The 25,199-nt window shown below is 43.6% G+C and overlaps 1 protein-coding gene across 1 annotated transcript in view; it reads right to left on the bottom strand.

The window, feature by feature from the left end:
* The window catches only part of LOC143293746 (telomerase protein component 1-like), an 83,187-nt gene that overhangs the window by 12,077 nt on the left and 45,911 nt on the right, over nucleotides 1–25,199 (bottom strand). The window contains exons 28-48 of the mRNA XM_076604957.1: nucleotides 24,684–24,816; nucleotides 24,200–24,389; nucleotides 23,593–23,702; nucleotides 22,903–22,991; nucleotides 20,415–20,529; nucleotides 19,208–19,313; nucleotides 17,568–17,742; nucleotides 17,028–17,123; nucleotides 16,334–16,458; nucleotides 14,070–14,219; nucleotides 12,440–12,545; nucleotides 11,735–11,854; nucleotides 9,716–9,814; nucleotides 8,699–8,846; nucleotides 8,201–8,307; nucleotides 7,374–7,531; nucleotides 6,619–6,718; nucleotides 5,486–5,611; nucleotides 4,063–4,170; nucleotides 3,273–3,417; nucleotides 1,251–1,483 (exon numbers count right to left, since the gene is read on the bottom strand). Of these exons, the coding sequence (XP_076461072.1) occupies nucleotides 1,251–1,483; nucleotides 3,273–3,417; nucleotides 4,063–4,170; nucleotides 5,486–5,611; nucleotides 6,619–6,718; nucleotides 7,374–7,531; nucleotides 8,201–8,307; nucleotides 8,699–8,846; nucleotides 9,716–9,814; nucleotides 11,735–11,854; nucleotides 12,440–12,545; nucleotides 14,070–14,219; nucleotides 16,334–16,458; nucleotides 17,028–17,123; nucleotides 17,568–17,742; nucleotides 19,208–19,313; nucleotides 20,415–20,529; nucleotides 22,903–22,991; nucleotides 23,593–23,702; nucleotides 24,200–24,389; nucleotides 24,684–24,816 (2,739 nt within the window). The remainder of the gene's footprint in view (nucleotides 1–1,250; nucleotides 1,484–3,272; nucleotides 3,418–4,062; nucleotides 4,171–5,485; nucleotides 5,612–6,618; nucleotides 6,719–7,373; nucleotides 7,532–8,200; nucleotides 8,308–8,698; nucleotides 8,847–9,715; nucleotides 9,815–11,734; nucleotides 11,855–12,439; nucleotides 12,546–14,069; nucleotides 14,220–16,333; nucleotides 16,459–17,027; nucleotides 17,124–17,567; nucleotides 17,743–19,207; nucleotides 19,314–20,414; nucleotides 20,530–22,902; nucleotides 22,992–23,592; nucleotides 23,703–24,199; nucleotides 24,390–24,683; nucleotides 24,817–25,199) is intronic.

Raw genomic sequence — 25,199 nt, forward strand, 5'->3', positions numbered from 1 at the left:
CAGGTTCGAATCTCAGTAACGGTGTCTGATGGGTAAAGGGTGGAGATTTTTCTCATCTCCCAGGTCAACATATGTGCACACCTGCTTGTGTCTGAACCCCTTAGTGTGTTTTACGCAAGAAGATGATCAAATACGCACGTTAAAGATCCTGTAATCCATGTCAGCGTTCAGTGGCTTATGGAAAAAAGAACATACCAAGCATACGCACCCTGAAAACGGAGTATGGCCCCCTACATGGCGGAGTAAAAATGGTCATACACATAAAAGCCTACTCGGGTACATATGAGTGGAAGTGGGAGTTGCAGCCCACAAATGAAGAAGAATAAGAAGACTGCCAAGTTTCTGTGTGAAAAATACTTCCCAGTATCAACATTTAAAAAAAATTTTTTTTTTAATTTTTTTTAATTTTTTACAAACGTTGCTCTGTCGCAGGCTTCAGTTCACATCAAAACAAACACAACGGACTTGGTTCACTTCAAACTTGGCCATGGGGGTGGTGGGAGGGGGGGAGGGCAGAGGGGGTTGGGGGGGGAGGAGACTAAGTTTTTTTGTTTTTTTAGTGTGTGTGTGTGTGTGTGTTTGTGTGTGCGTAAGTGTGTTGTGTGTGTGTGTGTGTGTGTGTGTGTGTGTGTGTGTGTGTGTTTCCAGTTGTCCAGGCATTTGTTTATTTCTTGTCATTTTTATCTGTGTGGGTTTGTGTGGGGGTAATGCCGTGGATGCAAGCGTGTAAATCTATGTGTGCCCTATACAAATCAAGTTCATTCATCCATTCATCCATACTTGCCAATGTCAAAATCTTACCATCGAGAACAAAATCTTACCATCAAGAACAGGTGATGTAAAAATCAGGAACAAAGTGAAATTTTCAACAATTTTCAGGAAGACATTACCAATGTGGTGTTTTTCTGTCCTGGTTGTAAACATGGCTGCCATTTACTGCATTTCACACATCTGCTTGCGTCAGCAGTTGAGCACGCTTTCTTCTAACTTTGGTTCTTCTGTAGCCAATTATATCCATGCATACCCTGTCAAAGCTACGACTTCCCATCCACTGTCTGGTCTGTCTACACACACACACCCATGCGCTCATACACTGATACACATCACACACACATGCAAATACACAAACTCTACACACACACACACCAGACAAATACAAACTACATACAGATGCTTACAGTCATACAGATACACCACCAGTACAAATACACCTGAGCACACACACACGACACAGTCATCCACTGACTGACCTCCAGAGGTCTCCACAGACGAACGGTTCCATCGTCACTGCAGGAGGCCACGACAACATCCGACACATTGAGCCCCTGGGTTTTCTTCCCTCCCTTCTTGCTCTCACTCTCCTGCTGGTTCTCCTGACGATTCTCCTGCTCCTCCATCTGAGCCGCCCAGCTGGTCTTTCCACTGGCGTCCACGTCATCAGCGTCACTCTGGTCACCGCTGTCGTCTTCATCATCACCCACCTCTGTGACACCCGTTTCATTTGTTAAGATGGGTTGTATGCTTAAGCGCTTCTCAGCATACTTTTGTCAACATCTGTTCTGCAAGGTGCTAAGGCCAGACACAGTATTACAAAAATGTATGAAATAAACTTGAAGTTTATGGCTCTCTGTGACATGGTATGCAAAGATATTGGACTAAACATGTCTAAAAAGGTCATTTTGTGCAATTTGTCGTGACGGTTTCCATGGAAACGAATCCAAAATGGCTGACAAACAAAAAAATTAAAAGCTTAAAACTTTGGTACCTTTATAGATATGTTATTTCTGTTTGTTTTATTTGATTTATTTGTATTTGTTCTTTATTATAGTGCAGTGGTATTTTGGAATTTGAATAAATACATTTATTATTATTTTTTGTTGAAATGTGTACAAATTCCTTGACACAATGTTTTTCAAATGAGTGTATATTCATTCTTTTACTAGTACTATACAAACCACTGCACTATGATAAAGATGAATACATAAAGAAAGAAAGTACCAAGTTTGAACATGCTGTCTTTTAAAGTTTTTGAGCATTAGCATTTTGAAAAATGGTATTACGAGGACAAAACACAAAACTGAGAAAACAGGAAAAGAAAGAGATGTGTTTGTACTCACAAGAAATCACACATGTTGATGCTGTTTGAAGCTTTATTTAAGTGAATATAGTACCCAGGTGAAACGGACTATAAAGATTAGATGTTGAAGAAGCAAATTATGCGAAAAAACGAAAATCACAAAAAATCATGATTTTGGTCTGGCCTTAAGATGGGTGAAACAGCTGAATGGTTATAGCACTGGGCTTTCAATCTGAGGGTCCTGGGTTTGATTCCTGGTCAAGGTGCCTGATGGGCCAAGGGTGGAGGTTCTTCCAATCTCCCCGGTCAACACGTGTGCAGACCTGCTAGTGCCTGAACCCCCTTTGTGTGTATATGCATGCATAATATCAAATGCACACATCAAAGATCCTGTAATCCACGTCAGCGTTTGGTGGGCTATGAAAACACTAACATACCCAGCATGCACACCCCTGAAAAAAGAGTATGGCTGCCTACATAGTGGAGTAAAAACTGTCATACATGTAGAAACCCATTCGTTAATACAAGTGAACATGGGAGTTGCAGTGTACGAATGAAGAAGAAGCAGCAAGGTGTTAAGTGTTGAAAATGAATAAGAGTGGTAATAAAACGCACACTTTGAAATGAGAAACAAATATCATCATAGCATTCTGCATATCAAAACAGTCAATGTTCACTCACACCTGTCTGATTCTCTTTTAATATGGACACCTGATGAAACTTAAACCTTCCGAAGAAAGAATTAAAGTGAGTGAGAACTTCTTCTTCTTCTGCGTTCACTCGTATGCACACGAGTGGGCTTTTATGTGTATGACCGTTTTTACCCTGCCATGTAGGCAGCCATACTCCGTTTTCGGGGGTGTGCATGCTGGGTATGTTCTTGTTTCCATAACCCACCGAATGCTGACATGGATTACAGGATCTTTAACGTGTGTATTTGATCTTCTGCTTGCATATACACACGAAGGGGGTTCAGGCACTAAGCAGGTCTGCACATATGTTGACCTGGGAGATCGTAAAAATCTCCACCCTTTACCCACCAGGCGCCGTCACTGTGATTCGAACCCGGGACCCTCAGATTGACAGTCCAACGCTTTAACCACTCGGCTATTGCGCCCGTCAGTGAGTGAGAACAAATGACCAGTGTTTGCATTCTGCACCATGGTCACACAGAAACAAGTTTCAGTTCCCTTACTCTGTCCATCAGTGTGGCGGCACTGGACATAGACGTCACAGCTGTTGACGCGTTGTGTGTGGCCATACAGGGTGGTGATCTCCGTGCCGCGGTGAGACCATACCTTCACCTGCCCGTCACTTGCACCCGACACCACACACCCAAACTGGAAAAAAAAAAGAGAATAGAAAAGAAAAGAAAAAAAGATCTGGTTGGGAATTTACAAAGTATTAATAAAAGGGAAACAGTAACAATGTGTTGGCAGTTTGGAGATACTTTTAGGAAAAAATCATCCAGATTCCATAAAGGAATACAGAATCTTCATTTTTCTTTCACAGGAACATCCACACACACACACTTCAAATCCTGCACAAAGGCAGAAGACCATGAGATGATGCCATCTCTTTACTCGAGACTGTGTCAGTAGGAAAAAAAACAAGAGTGCTGAGCAGATTGGTGATCTGAAACTTCATTCATTTGAATGTTAGGATCACACACACGCACACACACACACACACACACACACACAAAACACACACACATAAAACTCATTTTTGAAAAAGTTCAAAGTTTAATTTTGAGCCACACTGGCTCTCTGCTGTAATATCGGTTGACTAGTTAGTTTAATTCTGTTCATAATTCTTTTTTTTTTTGTATGCAAATTGGGGAGATAAGAACAGGGAATGTAGCGATAACATGAGGCATAAGTGGGGTTGTGAAGGGGATGGATTTCTGTTTAAAATCACAATTGTGGACAGACATAAAACCAAAGAATGAACACACACACACACACACACACACACAGACACACCTTGTAAGCCAGAGCATTGACGTTGGAGGTGTGTCCCTGCAGCTTGACTTTCTCCTCCTGACTCTTGATGTCCCACACCTTCAGATTGAAATCGTTGGATGCTGTCACCTGCAACACGAGGAAATCACCTGGCTGCACTGTTGTCCTGTGTTTACAAGGACATGGCACTTCAACTCACTTTGCAGAATACAACATATTTTGGAATCATTCCACATACTTACTGTTATAAAAAAAAATTCATTCTTTCATATAAAGCACATTGGATTTTTTTTTTTAACCCATTCAACCCTGTACAGTCTACAGCCTCAACAAGATTCCATGCCGTAATGATACAGAAAAAAATCCCACAGAAAATACAGTTTTTCCTCCGATTTATGAGTGGACTTGTGCAGAAATATTGTAGACACGCAGAAAATACAGTTTTTCCTCTGAATTACATGTGGACTTGTGCGGAAATACTGTGGAAGTTAGTTCCCTTTCTTTGCCGTTTATGTATGTGTACAAATGTAAAAATTTTGACACCACAGCAACGCTCGGGTGCTGGGCTCAATGAGTTAAGTCACACCACAACGGGTGCAACAGCGTTGGACTGTCAATCTGAGGGTCCTGGGTTCGAATCACGGTGACGGCGCCTGGTGGGTAAAGGGTGGAGATTTTTACGATCTCCCAGGTCAACGTATGTGCAGACCTGCTTAGTGCCTGAACCCCCTTCGTGTGTATATGCAAGCAGAAGATCAAATACGCACGTTAAAGATCCTGTAATCCATGTCAGCGATCAGTGGGTTATGGAAACAAGAATATACCCAGCATGCACACCCCCGAAAACGGAGTATGGCTGCCTACATGGCGGGGTAAAAACGGTCATACACGTAAAAGCCCACTCGTGTGCATACGAGTGAACGCAGAAGAAGAAGAAGAAGAATCTTCATCATTAATGCAAACAGCACCATTACCACCCATCACTATTATCATGACTACACAGCTTTACAATGATATTCTGTAACAGCTCAGTAAACCCCCCCCCCCAAAAAAAAACCAAAGTATGCATGGGAGTTGGGGTGATGATCGGACTACTGTTGGATCACCTGCCGGTGTCTGTGTGCCTCCAGTCTTGGACTGCAGAGGCACTTGTACTCTCTTCACTGACAACACACACTGTATCATCTTCAGACTATCAAGAACTACCAAGACGATGATGAGGATCATGGTAAGGATAGTGATGATGGTGGTGATGGTAGTGGTGATGGGTGATTATGATGATGATGATGATAAAAATGGTGGCTCTGCTGGTGGTGGTGGTGATGATGGTGATAGCAGTGATGATGATGATGGTGGTGATAGTGGAGGTGATGATGGTGATAATGATGATCAAACAAAAGGGAATCCATGAATCATCAACACTGTCCAGGAGGACTGAACTCACCAGGAAGTCTGCAGTGTTGGACCACACACAAGAGTTGACCCAGTCGGCGTGACACTGTGTCAAGGTCACTTCTGGGGTCGGATCAGGGTCAACACAGCACATGTCAAAGTCCCAGATACAAACGGACTGTAAACGAAAAAGACAAATTATGAAAATCTCAAAGCGAAAACACAGAAGGTGCGTTACTAATGCTGTGTTGTGCTGTCTTCTTGCTGTTTCGGCCACACATGTGTGAAATTCAAGTTGCCACCTGGTTTTGTTTTTTTTTTTACTTCTGTCTACAAGTATATTCGTGTGTTTTGGGATTCTCTTTTTTCAAACAGAATTTCATCAAGGACAATTTTTGTTCCTGTGGGTTCTTTCTGGATGCACTGAGCACTAAGGACCTCAGTTTATCATACTTAAAAGAACAGTATCCATGACAACCACTCAAGGTTGAACGGAAGGAGAGAGGGAAGTGAAAATCTCAGTTCATGCATGAACTGTGTTTACCATTCTCACTTCCTGGTCAAGCACTTAATCCATGAAGCTACCACTTTTTTTTAAATTTTCAAAATCATTTTAGCTGCTCCATCATCTGCACTGTTTCAATGACATTAAGCCCATGTCCTCCACACACAGCCACACCGAGGTTCGTCTGCCACAGTCTCAGTAACGGCAGTCCAATGGGGAACTACTGATGTTAGGTCGCCTGGAGGCTACACACCAGAACAGACCCTGCACTGCTGCTGAGTCATTTCGGTGGTGTTCAGTGGAGTCTGTTTAATTCAACATATGCAGGACACCAGCAACTAAGGATCCGCTGACAACAGAAAAACGCTTAATTCTAAACTGTGCAGCCAGACTGACAACCCTGGAGCTTTGTTCCCTTTCACAACATGCACAAGGCAACAAGAATGAGTCCTAATATCTCCTCTTATCCGTTCTGGTTGTTCTAATGAACAGTGAGAAACATCTTTTATTTGACCTGCATGCAGTGTTTTTGGCATACTAACTGAAACAGAGAGACTTCTCTTTTGCATTCACAGTCACACAGTAAGTCCACAAAACAAAGAAAGGTGTATGTGAGAGAGAGAGAGAGAGAGAGCGCAAGACGGAGCCAGACAGACAGAGAGATACAGGCATGGACGCACCATGTCACGACTGGAAGTGGCGATTTTCTTGGCCCCAGGACCAAAGGTGCAGGCAGTGACAGGTCCTGTGTGTCCATGGAGTGTGGCTATCGGCTTCACGCTGCACACACATCACATGATTGCAATACAGTAACTTTTCTATCTCCTATTTCTTTGATTTTTTTTTGAGTGACCCAGATTTTGGGGCATTTTGTTTTCTGCACTCTGATGATAAATCAGGAAGAGGGGTGATGAAGATACTGCCGTGAGAGTCTATTTAGGTTTACGACTCTTTGACAAGTCTGTACTCTCATAATATATCCTGTTATCAACCGGGCTAAAAGATGCAGACACCTGAGGTGCTGGTCAGGAAAAAAAATTTGAGCAACGCACCAAAAGATGCAAATGTGAAGTGGATTATTCTGTACTGTGTGGTCCCAGTCTTCCAGTTTGAACTGGCAGCATGCTCAACTCTGAGTAAGAGCTACGGCCATGGGCTGAAACCCCCCCCATCTCTGATGGAATACAATCCGCATCCTCCCAGGTACAAATCCATGATGGTAACCACTTCACGACTGTGGCTGGTAATAATATTGTTTTTCAACATGAGACAGACAGACAATATGTGAGACAAACTTCTAACAGAACAATAATATTTTCAAACACAGGGAAGACAAACAGAATGAGACACAGTTGTAATGAAACATATATATCACTTCCACAATTTTGACACGAGTTGAAACAACAAAGGCACACACGCAGGCCCACATACACACCTTCTGGAGGACTTGGCGGACTTGATAGGGGGGTAGAGGCAGCAGGTGCAGTCCTCTGAGGTGGTGGCCACCACCTTTCTGTGCACCGACACACTCAGCACCGCCTTTTTGTGCCCCTCCAGAGAACACACCTTGGTACCGTGGCTAGCCTCCAACACCTGGGCATTGATTGACAGTTTGGTGTCACTATGTTGTTTATAGAATACAGAATGATTTATCACCTTCAATAAGAAAAATCCATGTGTGGTGCATGATACAAAGACAATGTACAAGAATCACAAGGGTGGAACACAAAGTGCAGCTTTATCAACAAGCAAAAAAAAAGTCCAGAAGCTTGTTCCCTTCGTCAATCCTGAAACCATAACGTGAGATTTCTTTGTGTTTGATACAGCGATTTGCCTTTGCATCCAAAACCAATGGATAATAACATGAGTCGAGATGGCTGCCGGAAAAAGAGGGTGCTAGCCAGGGGGACAAAGGGGAGGTTACCTACTTCTGGGAGGTTATTGGCTGTAGTTACTGTTTTCTCTGCATAGGCGGATAGTAGTTTGCACAGGACAGGAATGTCAGAACCCTGCCGGAGGCTGCACTAGTGGGTCACGGTTAAGTATGTGTAATTAAACATGCTTCTCTGAGCTGCACGCTATCATCATCATTCTACACTCCATCTTTCTGTCTCTTCAACCCCAACCCTCACCCCACCATTTCACACCAAGGCTATGCCTCAGAGAAAGAAACAGACATTCTTTCATGTCTGTAGAATAAACAAATTCTTTCCTTCCTTCATTTCTTCTGTCATTCTGACACAGCCTTGAGAAGAGACTTACATGCACTTTGGTGTCATCCGAGCCAGACAAGATATAGCTGTCATCATTGGAGTAGCTGACCGCTCTGACCGACATAGAGTGGGGCGTTGTCTCCCACATCACCACACCTGCACAAACACACACACACACATACACATGCATGCACACACACACACACGCACACATATGTCTATCATTACTAAAGAGTGAAAAGATAAAAAAATGAAGATTACACACACAATATCAATGACAAATATAAAACAGATGAAAATACTGAAAACAACAACATGCTTTCAAACTCATCCAATCAATCGCATTGACAATCACAGACACACACACACATACGCATGCTCATGCACATGTACACACACACATACACACAGTAATGGTTCAAGAGAGATACAGAAGAGAGATGGGTGGTTAAAGACAGAACAGAAAGTGGATGAAGGGTTTAGGAGTGGGCTGAGGACCAAAGAGAGCGAGAGAGAGCGAGAGAGAGAGAGAGAGAGACAAGCATACCTGTGCCAACATCAAACACAGACACACGGCCAGTGTGGTAGCCCACGGCAACAGTGGTTCCGTTCCGTGACAGAGACACAGCATTGGCCGCTCCATTCTGCTCAGACCCGATGACGTGTAGGGGGACACCCAGCTCTCCAGACCACACCTGTAAACAACAACAACAAGTTTCAGTTTCAGTAGCTCAAGGAGGCGTCACTGCGTTCGGACAAATCCATATACGCTACACCACATCTGCCAAGCAGATGCCTGACCAGCAGCGTAACCCAACGCGCTTAGTCAGGCCTTGAGAAAAAAAAAAAAAAAAAAAAAAAAAAAGCTTACTAAATAAATAAATAATTATGATATTAAAAAAAAGGTAGTAGTAATGAAAATAATGATAAAATAATAATAATAATAATAAATAAATAATTAAATAAATAAGACAACAATGATGATAAATAAGCAAATAAATATAAAACATGAAGACACACATTCACACATACACCCACACATGCATAACAGATATGCCCCAAAAACGCAGTTTCACAGATATGAAAGCACAGTCAAAAACATATAAACGTACATGAGCTCCAACACACACACACACACACACACACACACACACACCACAAATTACCCTGCACCTCCTCTACCCCCTCCTCCACACACTAACAACAACAAAAACAGTGGTTACAATGATGACAAACATGGAGACTACTTCCACCACATCAACAGCTACTCCCTGTGTTTTTCCCTCCCTTACTTAGAAGGGTTCTATTCTTCACACATACATAGACAGACACATGCACACATACACACGCTCACCAAATATACAATACCCTTCATTTCTGAATAATTTACGAATGTCTCATCAATCAACAGACTCGCACACAAGTTTCAGAAGGATATGAGTGTTCAAGAGCTTAAAAGGAAATTATCTACAGCAATCTGATGGCAAGAACTTATGCCGTAACTGCATTTTATGAATGTTAACAAAGCTGGAGATACAGCAGTGTCACTCTCGAGGTCACTGACCTTGACCTTGTTGTCATCACTGGCTGTGATCAGTTCCTCTCCGGTGGGAGAGAAGGCCAGTTTGTTGATGGGACCACCATGACCTCGCACGTTGCCCACCTGAAATTAGAAATCCAGATATGAATAAATAAACAATGCAAATAGATCATTAAAGTAAGCTGCAAATAACATCAAACAATAATGAAAACTTAAAGCAGCTTTCTTCTTCTTCTTCTTCTCCCTTCACACTGTGAAGAGCCATTGGGGTGCTGCACTGAAGAATTGTTCGTCAGAATCCTCCAGGTCTGTCAGTTGTGTGTCGAAGCCTGAGCCTCTGCAAATGATTTCCCTTATATTCTGCAATGTTAGTGCATTGTTGTTGTTTTTTCTGTCTTTTCCTCCATCTCCCTCCATCAAAAGTTCCTAGGACGACTTTTTTTTTTTTTTTTGCTGCCCCGTCATCTGCACTGTTTCAGTGAAATTACTCCCACGCCGCCATACCCGGCCACACCCGGGTTTGTCCGTCGTAGTTCCAGTGTCGGCAGTCCACAGGGAACCATCGATGTTAGGTCGCCAGGAGGCCACACACCATAGGAGACCCTGCACTGCTGCTGAGTCACTTCGGTGGTCCTAGGATGACTTTTTTTTTATATTATTATTATTATTATTTTTTTTATATATATTTTTTTTAGCAATCCCAGTGGATCGTGTTATGTGGCCACACCAGGGTATTTTCGTTTTTCCTGATGTCAAGCAGGTCTTCATATGGTCCAGCATGCTGTTAAAAGGTTTGGCTTACTTGTTGATTGGTAATAGACCAGTGCATCTGACCTTTAGCATCTTACTGTGACATCTCATTTCAATGGCTTGAATTCTTTCCAAATCCGCTGTGAGTGTCCATGTCTTCCATGTGAACAGGAATGTGGCGTACTGCACGCAGGAGTCCAACTTGTGTTTCACGGAGATGCCGCTGTCCTTCCAAACAGGTTTCAGTCTGGACAGTGCTGATGTTGTCTTCGTTACCTTTGAGATGAATTCTGGTTTGGATCCTTCATTGCTTATGATGGATCCCTGGTATGTTAACTGTTGAACAATTCCATGCTTCAGTCCCTGGACAGTTATGTCAGCAGTGGTGGTGGTGGTGGTGGTGGTGTGGCTGGCTGTCAACTTGGTCTTGTGTTCCACCCTTGTCATATCTTGTTGATGTTTCATACACTTTTAACAAGCATGGCGACGGGCGCAACAGTCGAGTGGTTAAAGCGTTGGACTTTCAATCTGAGGGTCCCGGGTTCGAATCACGGTGACGGTGCCTGGTGGATAAAGGGTGGAGATTTTTACGATCTCCCAGGTCAACATATGTGCAGACCTGCTAGTGCCTGAACCCCCTTCGTGTGTATATGCAAGCAGAAGATCAAATACGCACGTTAAAAATCCCGTAATCCATGTCAGCGTTCGGTGGGTTATGGAAACAAGAACATACCCAGCATGCACACCTCCGAAAACGGAGTATGGCTGCCTACATGGCGGGGTAAAAACGGTCATACACGTAAAAGCCAACTCGTGTGCATACGAGTGAACGTGGGAGTTGCAGCCCACGAACGCAGAAGAAGAAGAAGAAGAACAAGCATGGTGAGTTCTTTGCTCTCTTCCTGTCAGGCCATCACAGTGAAGATTCGTAATGATTCTCACTCCAGTGCTGACTGTGCTGACATGATCTTCAAGTGCACCAGTCATGATGTATTCAACAAATATATTAAGGAAGCCTTCCTGATTCATCTATTGGTTATCCTCCATACTTGACAAAAGCATGAAGTGACTGAATTAAAGTTTCAAGGGCAGTGACTGAATTAAATTTCCAAGGACAAATCTTCATCCCATTTCCATTATCTCAAAAACATCAAACTCTGGGAAGGAAAAAAAAAATCAGGTTTTCTTAGGTGGATGTCATGAACACACAGTTCATTAGGTTTTCTCATGCAGACAATGTGAACACATGTCACATCTAATGTCAGCATTACAAACACACTTCATGGTTCTCACCTGGACACCTTTGGTGGCAGACCAGATCTTCACGTCCCCATCCAGAGCTGCCGAAGCGATGTGACAGCCGTCGCTGGAGTACGCCACAGCCCGCACAGATGTCGTGTGTCCTCGCAGAACCTGGGGCATGAAATCATCCGTCTGTTCGCATGCTTTGCTTTTTCTTTGCTCATATATGTGTTTTCTTTCACTCTGTTCTGGGTGAGATGGTGGTGTGGAGGGTGAAATAATCAGGAAGTAGGAAGTTTGATTGGTTGCTGTGATACATGTGTTTTCAGTTTCTATGCATGCATGGATCATCTCTCGATGTGTGGCAGTTTCTCACGAGTTTGGTTGTGGCTTATGTTTGTGCATGAATGTGTGTAATCTGTGATGCATGGGCATCTGTCTGTGTATATGAATTCTCTGTGTGTGTGTGTGCACACATGCATGCATGCATTTGTGTGTGTGCATGCGTTTGTGTGCACACATGTGTACATACTTATACGTATCTTCTGTCTCAAGCAAAAAAAAAAAAAAAAAAAAAAAAAAAAAAAAAAATCACAAATAAATATCCACATATCTTAACATTCCAGGTACACAATAGTTCAAACCTAATTCAGTCAAGCTTCCCATTCAGCATTTCTTAAAATAATGATAATGATAAAAAAAAATTAGAAAAAAAAACAAAACAAAAAAAAACACACAAAAAATGAGTAGACCCACAGCTTTGCGAGTTCTGTGCAGAATGTCAAAGATCTTGATGGTGGCATCCCAGTTGGCAGTGACAATCAGCTGTCCTTCTGGATGGAACTTCACATCATTCACAGGACTGAAACACACCAACAGTGCGTGTGGAAAAGGAGGGAGGCAAAGACATTACAACAGATATACATACACGTATTAATTATAGTTGAAAATAGGAGAAAATTTTGAACAAGTACTGTTACTCTTCATGTAATCATTCAAACTGTTACTGCTTGCATTACCCATCAGCTAGAGAACAGGTAATTCAAGGAGGTAAACATAAATAAATTCAGAGATTTCCCTTGTCTTTTCCAAAAGGTGGGGACGTTCGTTGTAAACGAAAGATGGGCGCAATAGCAGAGTGGTTAAAGCGTTGGACTGTCAATCTGAGGGTCCCGGGTTCGAATCACGGTGACGGCGCCTGGTGGGTAAAGGGTGGAGATTTTTACGATCTCCCAGGTCAACATATGTGCAGACCTGCTAGTGCCTGAACCCCCTTCGTGTGTATATGCAAAACAGAAGATCAAATACGCACGTTAAAGATCCTGTAATCCATGTCAGTGTTTGGTGGGTTATGGAAACAAGAACATACCCAGCATACACCCCCCCGAAAATGGAGTATGGCTGCCTACATGGCGGGGTAAAAATGGTCATACACGTAGAAGCCCACTCGTGTGCATACGAGTGAACGCAGAAGAAGAAGTTGTAAACGAAAGAGCCTCCAGCATGCCCATGGGAATGGCAGAATCAGGAAGCATAATAGGAAATTTTCTATCTAAAATTACATTTAAATAACATACTTACCGTGACCCAACTAGTGCAGACTCCGGCAGGTGTCTGACTTTCCTGTCCTGTGCAAACTACTATCTGCCTATGCGGAGAAAATGAAAGTACTCGGCCGATAACCTCCTGGAAGTAGGTAACCTCCCCTTTGTCCAGCAGCCATCAAGACTCCTGTTCCTGTGTTCTTTATACAGCTAAGTTTTTCGTATTTTCTGCCTGTCTGTTGATTCTCTGGCATTCTTGTTTTTTGTCAAATTATGTCTCCAACTAGGTCACATAATTATGTAGCTCGATTGGGCAATTGCGCTAAAATTAAGGCGCGATCGCAATCGCTTCGCTGACACTCTGGACCCTGGAAGCATAATGCTATTTTTCTGATATCAAATCATGTTTGCTGAAGACTGCGGAGAAAGATGCTACATGTCATCATCATCTTCTTTCTTTGTGGGCTTCAACTCCCATGTTCACTCACATGTATTTTGTATTTGTATTTCTTTTTATCACAACAGATTTCTCTGTGTGAAATTCCGGCTGCTCTCCCCAGGGAGAGCGCGTCGCTACATTACAGCGCCACCCATTTTTTTTGTATTTTTTCCTGCGTGCAGTTTTATTTTTTTCCTATCGCATGTACATGAGTGGGCTTTTATGTGTATGACCGTTTTTACCCCACCATGTAGGCGGCCATACCCTGTTTTCGGGGGTACTACAGGTCAAAATAATGAACAATCTGAATAAAAAACAGTGCACAAATGCATCACGCTATGGTATGGTTCAACTGATTCCAGTTTCGTTTCCTGCTAGGCTGTCAATCACAGGCAGTGCTTACCACTCCAAACTGAAGTCGCAGATGCTCTCCCCTGACGAAGCATTCCAAATGCGCACGGTGGTGTCCCATGATGCCGAGGCCACCACTTTGCCGCTGCGGTCAGCCGCACAGGCGTTCACTCGTCGCTTGTGTCCCTTCAGCAGTGCAATTCTGTGGACACATGAGGTGGGTTTGTGTGGGTTGGTTGCTAGATTTTAATGCCACTTCAACAATGATGCATGATTATAACAAGATTTCTTTTGGAAAAAAAACAAACTAATTACATGTTCACAGAGTGTGTGAATTAAGGCAATTTAGTATGACGATTGTGCCAGATGCATAATGCATTAAACATTCTATCAACTACTGTATATAATTTTCCATATCTGAAGCTGTTTTCCATTCATATCAGCCAACCGCCTGTATCTAATCTATGCAATTTTATATTAATATTTTTATTGTTGCCAATTTTGGTTTGTGAGTCTGACATAAAGGAAATTTTCTATCTAAAATTATGTTTAAGTAACATACTTACTGTGACCCACTAGTGCAGACTCCGGCAGAGGTCTGACATTCCTGTCCTGTGCAAACTACTATCCGCCTATGTGGAGAAAACGAAAGTAGCTATGGCTGATAACCTCCCGGAAGTAGGTAACCTCCCCTGTGGGCCCCTGGCTAGCGCCCTCTTTTTCCGGCAGCCATCTCGACACCTGTTCTTGTGCACTGCATATGGCTAAGGTTTTTTTTTCGTATTTTCTATCTGTCTATCGATTCGTTGGTGTCCTTGTTGTTTCTCTAATTATGTCTTCAACCAGGTCGCATAATTATGTGGCTCGTTTGGGCGATTGGGCTAAAATTAAGGCGCGATCGCAATCGATTCGCAGACACTTTGGGCCCTCTACTTTGGGCTCTCTAAACAACACCAATCTGCCGCCTTTCTGACATAAATAACATTTCATTTTCACCAGTTCCCCCACCCCCCCTTTTTTTTCTTCCTTCTTTGCAAGCAAAATCTTCTTCAACACTGTTACTCTGTAAAAAGGTATCATGAAAATTCCAACACTTTTCCTGGCCTTACACAGTGTAACGCTTATTTCAATTACTTTTCCAGCCCTGGAAATGGTCTTCCTGTGTTTCCAAGACTTTCCCATACTCCCATACTGTGGGAACACTGAACACTAGACTCTCCCACCCTCCCATGACTGTGGGAACACTGAACACTAGACTTTCCCACACTCCCATGACTGTGGGAACACTGAACACTAGAATTTCCCGCACTCCCATGACTGTGAGGACACTCAACAGAAGACTTTCCCGCACTCCCATGACTGTGGGAACACTGAAAACAAAACTTTCCCACACTCCCATGACTGTAGGAACACTGAACACTAGACTTTCCCACATTCCCATGACTGTGGGAACACTGTAACACTAGACTTTCCCACACTCCCATGACTGTGGGAACACTGAACAAAAGACTTTCCCACACTCCCATGACTGTGGAAACACTGAACGCAAGACTTTCCCACACTCCCATGACTGTGGGAACACTGAACAAAAGACTTTCCCACACTCCCATGACTGGGAACACTGAACACTAGACTTTCCCACACTCCCATGACTGTGGGAACACTGAACACTAGAATTTCCCAAACTCCCATGACTGTAAGAACACTGAACAGAAGACTTTCCCACACTCCCATGACTGTGGGAACACTGAAAACAAGACTTTCCCACACTCCCATGACTGTAGGAACACTGAACAAAAAGACTTTCCCACACTCCCATGACTGTGGGAACACTGAAAACAAGACTTTCCCACACTCCCATGACTGTGGGAACACTGAACACTAGACTTTCCCACACTCCCATGACTTTGGGAACTCTGAAACACTAGACTTTCCCACACTCCCATGACTGTGGGAACACTGAACAAAAGACTTTCCCACACTCCCATGACTGTGGAAACACTGAACGTAAGACTTTCCCACACTCCCATGACTGTGGGAACACTGAACAAAAAGACTTTCCCACACTCCCATGACTGGGAACACTGAACACTAGACTTTCCCACACTTCCATGACTGTGGGAACACTGAAACACTAGACTTTCCCACACTCCCATGACTGTGGGAACACTGAACATAAGACTTTCCCACACTCCCATGACTGTATATGGATTTGTCAAAACACAGCGATGCCTCCTTGAGCAACTGAACTGAACCAAACTGAACACAAGACTTTTCCAGAACACTGAACTACAGCCAGCGTCTCCCCCATCCTACCTGTGGCCCTGCTCCACGTCCCAGAGGCTGATGGTTGCGTCCAGGGATGCACTGCACAGAACCGACTTGCTCACGAAACACACGTCAGCGATGCTGTCCGAATGGCCGCGGTAAAAGCGTACCTCCTTCAAACAAAAACACGCAGAGTATGGATTTTAAATTGGTTTTTAAAGGGTTCCCCACCCCCACACCCCCTAAAATTATGTTTAAATCTGACATGGTATAGGATTTTAAATTTGTTTCTAAACACTGTCGGTTTTTTTTTTTTTTTTTTACAAATTGTGAACAAAATCAAGGATGATTATCTTCTTACTTGACATCAGTGCAAGGGGAACAAAACACTAAGCTAATGATTATATCTTTCCTATTCGTTTACATACAGGTAAATAACACATGTTGAGGAACAGGTAAAAGAACAATTGGGATAAAGAGTTACTGTCCTTGCTAAGATAAACATTGCTGTTTGATGTTCACTACTCCTTGCCTTAAGTTATCTTGTGTCCTTAACCCTTCCAAAATAATCAAAAGCACACACACAAACATTCATGCACACATATGTGCACACGTAAACATGTGCACACACATATATGCAAAAACCTTAATCTGTAAAATACTGCACAAACGTGAGACATAAACTGAATCACTTTACAGACTGAGAAGCAGCAAAAGAAAAAAATTAAAGAAAGACAAATACCTTGCCAGTTGCCATGTCGTACAGGCGGACCAAGCAGTCCAAACCTCCTGTAGCAAAGTACACATTGTCCGGAGACACTGCCACACAGGTTGCTGGCTGCAAAAATATATATTACACATGCTGATAGAGACTTGTATAAAGAGGTCCACACTTGCATATACACATGTACATGTTAAAAGTTTCATGTATACACAGTCATGATCTTCACTAATAACCATGCACAGACATCTGTGCATATGAGCATATCTAAGCACCACAAACAATGCCCCTGGTCTCTCTCTCTCTCTGCTATACTTAGGGTAACATACAATAATGTTGTTACGCCCCTTATTCATATGGGGCTATGGCCTTAATGAATAAACCATCTGAATCTCTCTCTCTCACACACACACACCACTGAAGATCAACAAAAGAGAGAGAGAGTGTGTGTGTGTGTGTGTGTGTGCGCGCGCATGCTTCTACGTGCATGTGTGCGCATGCAGGCATGTGTCCACATTCTCCAAACCATCCAGACAAAGCAAACACCCGACACACACGGACCTGCGTGAGGTTGTCAAGGTGCATGTAGCAGGGGTCGTTGGTGCGGGGCTTGTTGTTCCAGCGCATGCACTTCTCCTCCTGCACCAGGCCCTGGGCGTGGAGCTGCTCCACCTCCAGACACACCGCCCCGTCTGCCACGCTGTTCCTCGCCTGCTGCCACGTCAGACTGGGGTGGCTGCACCAACAATACATATCACACAGTGTTACAATTCAAGGGAAAGTAAGCTCTAAGCACTTCACAAATCCAACATTTAGAAATGAATCAGATAAAAGCTGGGTTAGTTGCAGGAATAATACATATTTTCATATTGTGCTAATGTTCAAGCGAAAGCAAGCTCTAAGCGCTTCACAAATCCAGAACTCAGAAATGAATCAAATAAAAGCTGGGTTAGTTGCAGGAATAATACATATTTTCATATTGTGCTAATGTTCAAGCGAAAGCAAGCTCTAAGCGCTTCACAAATCCAGAACTCAGAAATGAATCAAATAAAAGCTGGGTTGGTTGCAGGAATAATACATATTTTCATGTTGTGCTACAATTCAAGAAAAAGCAAGCTCTAAGCACTTCACAAATCCTACATTTAGAAATGAATCAAATAAAAGCTGGGTTGGTTGCAGGAATAATACATATCTTCATATTGTGCTACAGTTCAAGCGAAAGCAAGCTCTGAGCGCTTCACAAATCCAGGACTTAGAAATGAATCAAATAAAGGCTGAGGCGGCTGCAGTAATTTAGAATTTACAATCAAGAAGGCCCATGAAGACATTATCTTAATGCCATATCCTTTGGGATGGCTGGAGTGATGTTTGTGTGCGTGTGTGCCTGTGTGTGTGTTTCCCAAAATTTCTTTATTCAGTTCTTGGGTATAACTAAACAAACCACATTCAGCTTCCTGATTTTTTATTTTTGTTTGTTGAGAAATATACATATAATTTCTTCTTCTTCTGCGTTCACTCGTATGCACATGAGTGGGCTTTTATGTGTATGACCGTTTTTACCCCGCCATGTAGGCAGCCATACTCCGTTTTCGGGGGTGTGCATGCTGGGTATGTTCTTGTTTCCATAACCAACCAAACGCTGACATGGATTACAGGATCTTTAATGTGCGTATTTGATCTTCTGCTTGCATATATACACGAGAGGGTTCAGGCACTAGCAGGTCTGCACATATGTTGACCTGGGAGATCGTAAAAATCTCCACCCGTTACCCACCAGGTGCCGTCACCGTGATTCGAACCCAGGACCCTCAGATTGACAGTCCAACGCTTTAACCACTCGGCTATTGCACCCGTCTATACATATAATAAAGACATTAAACATAAATGGGGAAAGGATTAAAACCCATGAATATATGGGGAAAAGAAGTCATTCAGTATTAAGAGCATTTATATATATGAGTGGTACTTGATCATATTACAGTTTGGTTGACATAACAGGCTGTAATCACATCACACTGTTTCAAATGGGGGTTACAAACAGTAAGGCATCAAAAAGATTATGTGCGTGCATGTGTGTGTGTGTGCGTGCGCGCACGTGCGTGCATATGACGTGTGTGTGTACATATGTGTGTGAGTGTGTGTGTGTGTGCGCGTGCGTGCATGCGTTAGTGTGTGCACACATGCAACTGCCTGTGTGTTACCTGGCCAGGATGTGGAGGTTGGCTGCGACAAAGGCATGATACTCCTGCACCAGGGGCGTGGCCAGGAACTTGGCTTGCTCCTTCTCCTGGGCCTTGTTCACACAGCCTGCAGGCATGGTCAGTGGGCGTGTACACACACAGGTAAAAAATACAACTTGGTTAAAGCAATTTTTCAGTTTGATTTTTTTTCCAACAACATTTTCATTGATATTTTCTATTAAAGTAACCACACACACACACACACACACATACAATAATGGTGTCTAGCAGATTAAATGTGCAGGAAGTCTCATGGCAGACAAGTTGCAACAAATGTGGCCTTGCCTGCATTCAGTGAGGTAACGTTAACTCTCTCCATACGAACGGCGAAAGAGACGACGTTAACAGCGTTTCAGCCCAATTACCATCATCAAAATATTGCAAGCGGAAGGCTCTTATACTGAAGAGGTGAATGTTGACAAAGAATACCACAATTCTGACGACGGAAGCTAAAGGTTGGGTCATTCAGAAACCCACTGGACATCTGAGGGGTCTGTGTAGAGGAGAAGAGAGGACTGGCCGTACTGAGTGAGTTAACCTAACTTTAACTGAGCACCACACGAAATGTAATTTTCTGAAGCTATAAAAGTACCGTATTCTTACAGTCTCTAAGATGATTTTTGTCCTCAGTTTCTAGCAATGGCTACACCAAGGTGCAGATCAACAGAGCAGACAAGGGAGCAGATGACACAAGTGAAGAGGGTTCTGGTGATGATGTGATGTTGTCAGAGCCACTGACAACTCTGGCTAAGATGCAAACATCGCCACAGCAATGACAGCAATCAACACACAAATGGTCGACTCCTTATGAATTTGAAGAGCACTCTAAAATATGCAGTTTAAAATACACGCTTTAAATTGTGCACTTTATATCAAGTTTCCCCCAACTCACCAGTCATTCCCCTTCCCCTCCACTCCTAAATAACACTCAAATGTAAAAATCGATACTCTAACAAAATGTCTACAATCACCAGTGTGTGTGACAGGACATTAAACAAATTCATCATCAACTTTAAAATATACTGAGCCTTTTGTACTGTTAATTTCTATTTAAAAAAAAATTTTTTTTTTTAACACTTTGGAAAGATGCACCTTGAAATCTGAAATGCCTTGCAGCCAGTAAAATATGGTATCAATAACCTGTGACCACCAGGTGAAAGCGACATACCTGAAGCAGCAAAGTCATCCATGAGCTGGGTGGCCAGGCCCACAAGACACTTGCTGTGGATGAAGCGCAGACTGCACAGCACTCCTGCCAGCTCACTGAAGCACCCTCCACAGGTCTGCAATAAAAGGGTTAAAGGGCTGAAGATCCCACAGGCTTTTATGGCCACTTGGGGCAGTGAATTCATATCCACAGGCTTTTATGGCCATTTGGGGCAGTGAATTCATATCCACAGCCTTTTATGGCCATTTGGGGCAGTTAATTCATATCCACAGCCTTTTATGGCCATTTGGGGCAGTGAATTCATATCCACAGCCTTTTATGGCCATTTGAATTCATATCCACAGTGTCTAGGGCTTGGTATGGCCATTTGGGGCAGTGAATTCATATCCACAGTGTCTAGGGTTTGGTATGGGTAGGTTGGGCAGTGAATTCATGTCCACAGTGTCTAGGGTTTGGTATGGGTAGGTGGGGAAGTGAATTCATGTCCATAGTGTCTAGGGCTTGGTACGGGTAGGTGGGGAAGTGAATTCATGTCCACAGTGTCTAGGGCTTGGTATGGGTAGGTGGGGAAGTGAATTCATGTCCACAGTGTCTAGGGCTTGGTATGGGTAGGTGGGGCAGTGAATTCATGTCCACAGTGTCTAGGGCTTGGTATGGGTAGGTGGGGCAGTGAATTCATGTCCACAGTGTCTAGGGCTTGGTACGGGTAGGTGGGGAAGTGAATTCATGTCCACAGTGTCTAGGGCTTGGTATGGGTAGGTGGAGCAGTGAATTCATGTCCACAGTGTCTAGGGCTTGGTATGGGTAGGTGGAGCAGTGAATTCATGTCCACAGTGTCTAGGGCTTGGTATGGGTAGGTGTGGCAGTGAATTCATATCCACAGTGTCTAGGGCTTGGTATGGGTAGGTGTGGCAGTGAATTCATATCCACAGTGTCTAGGGCTTGGTATGGGTAGGTGGGGCAGTGAATTCATGTCCACAGTGTCTAGGGCTTGGTATGGGTAGGTGTGGCAGTGAATTCATGTCCACAGCGTCTAGGGCTTGGTATGGGTAGGTGTGGCAGTGAATTCATATCCACAGTGTCTAGGGCTTGGTACGGGTAGGTGGGGCCCAATCCTCCCCATCTCCATCCCCTGTTTCAACCTTCCCTGACCAAAGCCAGGTACCCGTTTATACCTGGGTGGAGTGAGGAGAACTGCCTTTCCTGTGGACACAACACCATAATGCAATGGTGCCTCAAACCCTCATCACTGGTGAACACTGGATTTGAAGTCCAAGGCTTAACTGATTCTGCCATGGCATCTGATCTGGTCTGCAAGTGTTCACCAGAAGTCAGGACATGGCCCACAAGGTGATGTCCACATGAACAATGGGTCAGTGCATTAAGCACTTTTGAAATCGAACCACAATGTCAGTCACATCACGATCATCCTTGTCTCGTATTGTCTAGCATCAGTGGGCTGCATGACAGCAGAATCTAAGCTGGAGTGCCATCAGTATTGCACACACTTTTCTCAGATGTTTAGTTTTCCCCACCCACAAAATCTGCTGGATGTGACTCTTGTTTGTCATGGGGTTCTTCAAAAGGACTTCTGCATGTGGCACAAACAACACTGTTTTGCTATATCATCTGAAAGACTATGCCACTGGCCCCCCTGCCCTCCCCTTCCGCCCAGTCTCATGGTCTGGTACAGGGGTGACAAAAAATGCTGGTCCATAAATGACTCAATACCAGATCCTGCCATTTCTCGCAGTCTGGGTGTGAAGTTTGTGCAGCTATCACCACCCCACTCTGTACTCAACACCAGCATTTCTGTATGTAACCCCTTGACTGTTTAACACTGATAAAATCAGATCACTGTGGTTATGAATCTGAAGTGAAATCAGTGCACTCTGTAACTGGCTTTGCTGAATGAAACGTAATGCAGTCCAAAGAGGAAGAAGTTTACATAAAACATAGAGACTGACATCCCGTCTTATCTCAGTGAGGTGCCAACCCTTCACTGATGTGAGCATAATCGATCAAGGAGCAGCAATCATTTTGTCTCCTGCCTCATTATTTGTATAATTTCCAGTGGATAAACTACCGAGGCAACCATGTATTTGTTCTGTATTGTCCATGTGTTCTGTGTGGCTTATTCAGGATTAAAGAGGCTATGCCAGTCTTGAATAAAAGCTAATTTGTGTTCGCACCTTTCTTCTGTCTTTGCTGCTGTGTGCACATGTCAAATGATTGGTATAAGAACAGGCCCGGCGCTTCCTTTTTTGAGGAAGTGTCTGGGTTTGTTCCAATGTACCTTTTATTTACCTGTGTGCTAGCTGAATCGGTAGCGTAAGCATCACTGACTTGAAGTTGTGTACCTTGTGTAATGGAGAGAGTTACCACTCTTTACTGTTTGTTTAGCAGCAATCAAAGGTTGAAATGCTCCAGACCCAGAGAGAAAGAGAGAGAGAAAAAAAAGGCCAGCACCCCACGAAGACAAACTGACCAGGTGGTAGGGCAGCTCACTGTAGGCTCTTGTACTCCTTCCCTGCCAGGACTGGTCAGCCCCAGGGTCTGCCTGTCGCATGAAGTAACCTGCACACAGCACAACACCAGTCATCACACATTTCAGTTACAGTTTCAGTTTCGGGCAGGTGATGGGCAGACCTACGCTGAAACAGACAACAATACAACAAACGTGCATGTTATCAGTTTCATTTTCAGTTTCAAAGTGGCATCAAAGCATGTGGACTGATCCACATACTTAACACCACATCTGCTTTAAAATATTTAAAAAAAGCACACACCTGAACTAAGTATAGACTTAAAACACTTGTCAGGTCCTGAAAGCTGAAGACATAAACAAAATGAGTATACCAAATAAACAAATATGTGAATGAATAAAGATTTAAAGGAAAATGAACACAGAACAAGGAAATGCTGAAAAGCAGCTGAGTAATCTTCTGTGCATGCGTGTGCGCATGTTGTCGTGTGTGTGCGTGTGTGTGTGCGTGCGTGCGTGCGTGTGTGTGCGCGCGCATGTGTGTGTGTGCACTCGCAAGTGCATGTGCTAGCATGCTTGCATGCATGCAGTTTGGAGAGGAGGAAGGAAAGAGCATCGTTCAATTCATTCTTTAATTTTGCCTTCCAAGCCTGCACCGACTCAGTGACCATGTCTGTCCTGACTGTCCCACACCTGCCAACAGACGATGCAGCTGCTGTTCCTTCTCAGCCGCAGACCCACGCAGGTAGCGCTGACGAACGGCGGCCGCCACATCAGAGTGTGCCAGGGTCAGACGGATGCTCCTGCAAATCAACATTCACGTCATGTTTCGACACTATGATGTAACAAATGTGCCCCACAGAGATTAAACAGCTGTATATATTCTCCCCCCCCCCTCCGCCCCCACTTTTATGAAGATACTGAATAGTTGTCTTATTTTGTCTTAAACTACTGTGATAATGAAGTTTTCACATTGTTTTTTTAACCAGAGTCAGTTAACCAGATTATAATTTCTCTTGTCCCCTTTACTGTTTTTTGCAGACTTATATTTATAATGACAATAATTCACACAGCACCTTTCCATGTCAAACATGCTCAGTGGTGTTGTACAATGTAAAAAACAACAACAAACCCACATATAAAACAAGCATTCAAACACAAAAACAAAAACTTACATATCAAACCCTGCAAAGACATCCAGCCACAAAACACTCAAACACTAATTCATGTTCATACACACACACACACAAAATCATCACACACATTTCATGTTTCTTTCACTCTGTCCCCCTGAACGTACCCAGAGGAGGAACTCAGAGGATTGAGGAAGGACTGGATGGAACGCTGCAGGAAGGCAAAGGTGGCAGGGGGTAAAGCAGATTGCTTGGGAGAGGGCTGCCCAATGATGTTGTGGATCTGAAACTTCCCCTTCCTCCCCGACAGGGCCTCGTGCCATGCCAGCAGTCCATGCAGCTCTTCCGACAGCAGTCCTGGGTGACAGTGCGAATAAAATAATGTCATGGTCTGGGGAAGTATTAATGTGCTCAAATGCTGGCAAATTGAACCACATATACAATACTCACAGTCAAACACATGCAATAATCACAGCAGATATGAAAAAAAACCAACATGAATATCAACTTACACTAATCCTCACATACAATAATCACAGCTATACACCTGCAAACCAGTACCACTCCAGAAAAAAAAAAATGGACAGGTGAAGAACAGGAGACATACACCACAGCACTGAAGTGCCACAGACTGACCACGGAGACACATACCGTCTCTGGCACAGATGAGCAGACACATGGTGGTGGCCACCAGGTCGGCCCCGTGGTCAGTCTCCAGACGCTGCAGTACTTCCTGCAGCAGGTGTTGTGTGGTGTGGGACATCATCTTCAGCTTGCTAGTCACCTGTGTATGATGAAGGACTGATGAATATCATGGATACTTATACAGCACTGTCCTCAGGAAAGAGAGCTGAGTAATGGAATAATGACATGGAAAAGGGTGGTCAGGACCAGACACACAAGAGGAAGTTAATGATTGACTGACAGACATTGAGAGACAGAGACAGAGATAAGAGTGTGGGCAGAGGAAAAATGGAAAGGAAGACGCTAAAAAAGATTATTAGAAAAAAAAAAAAAAAAGATGTGGAAAAGCATGGACAGGGAAAATTGCATTGAGGGAGAAAATGGCAGAGACAGACAGACTGACGGATAGGCAGACAGACGGACTGGGAGACAGGCAGGCAGGCAGACAAGCAGAAAGACAGACAGACAGGCAGACAGACAAGC

Source organism: Babylonia areolata, chromosome 19, assembly GCF_041734735.1.
Source record: "Babylonia areolata isolate BAREFJ2019XMU chromosome 19, ASM4173473v1, whole genome shotgun sequence".
NCBI lineage: Eukaryota > Metazoa > Mollusca > Gastropoda > Neogastropoda > Buccinidae > Babylonia > Babylonia areolata.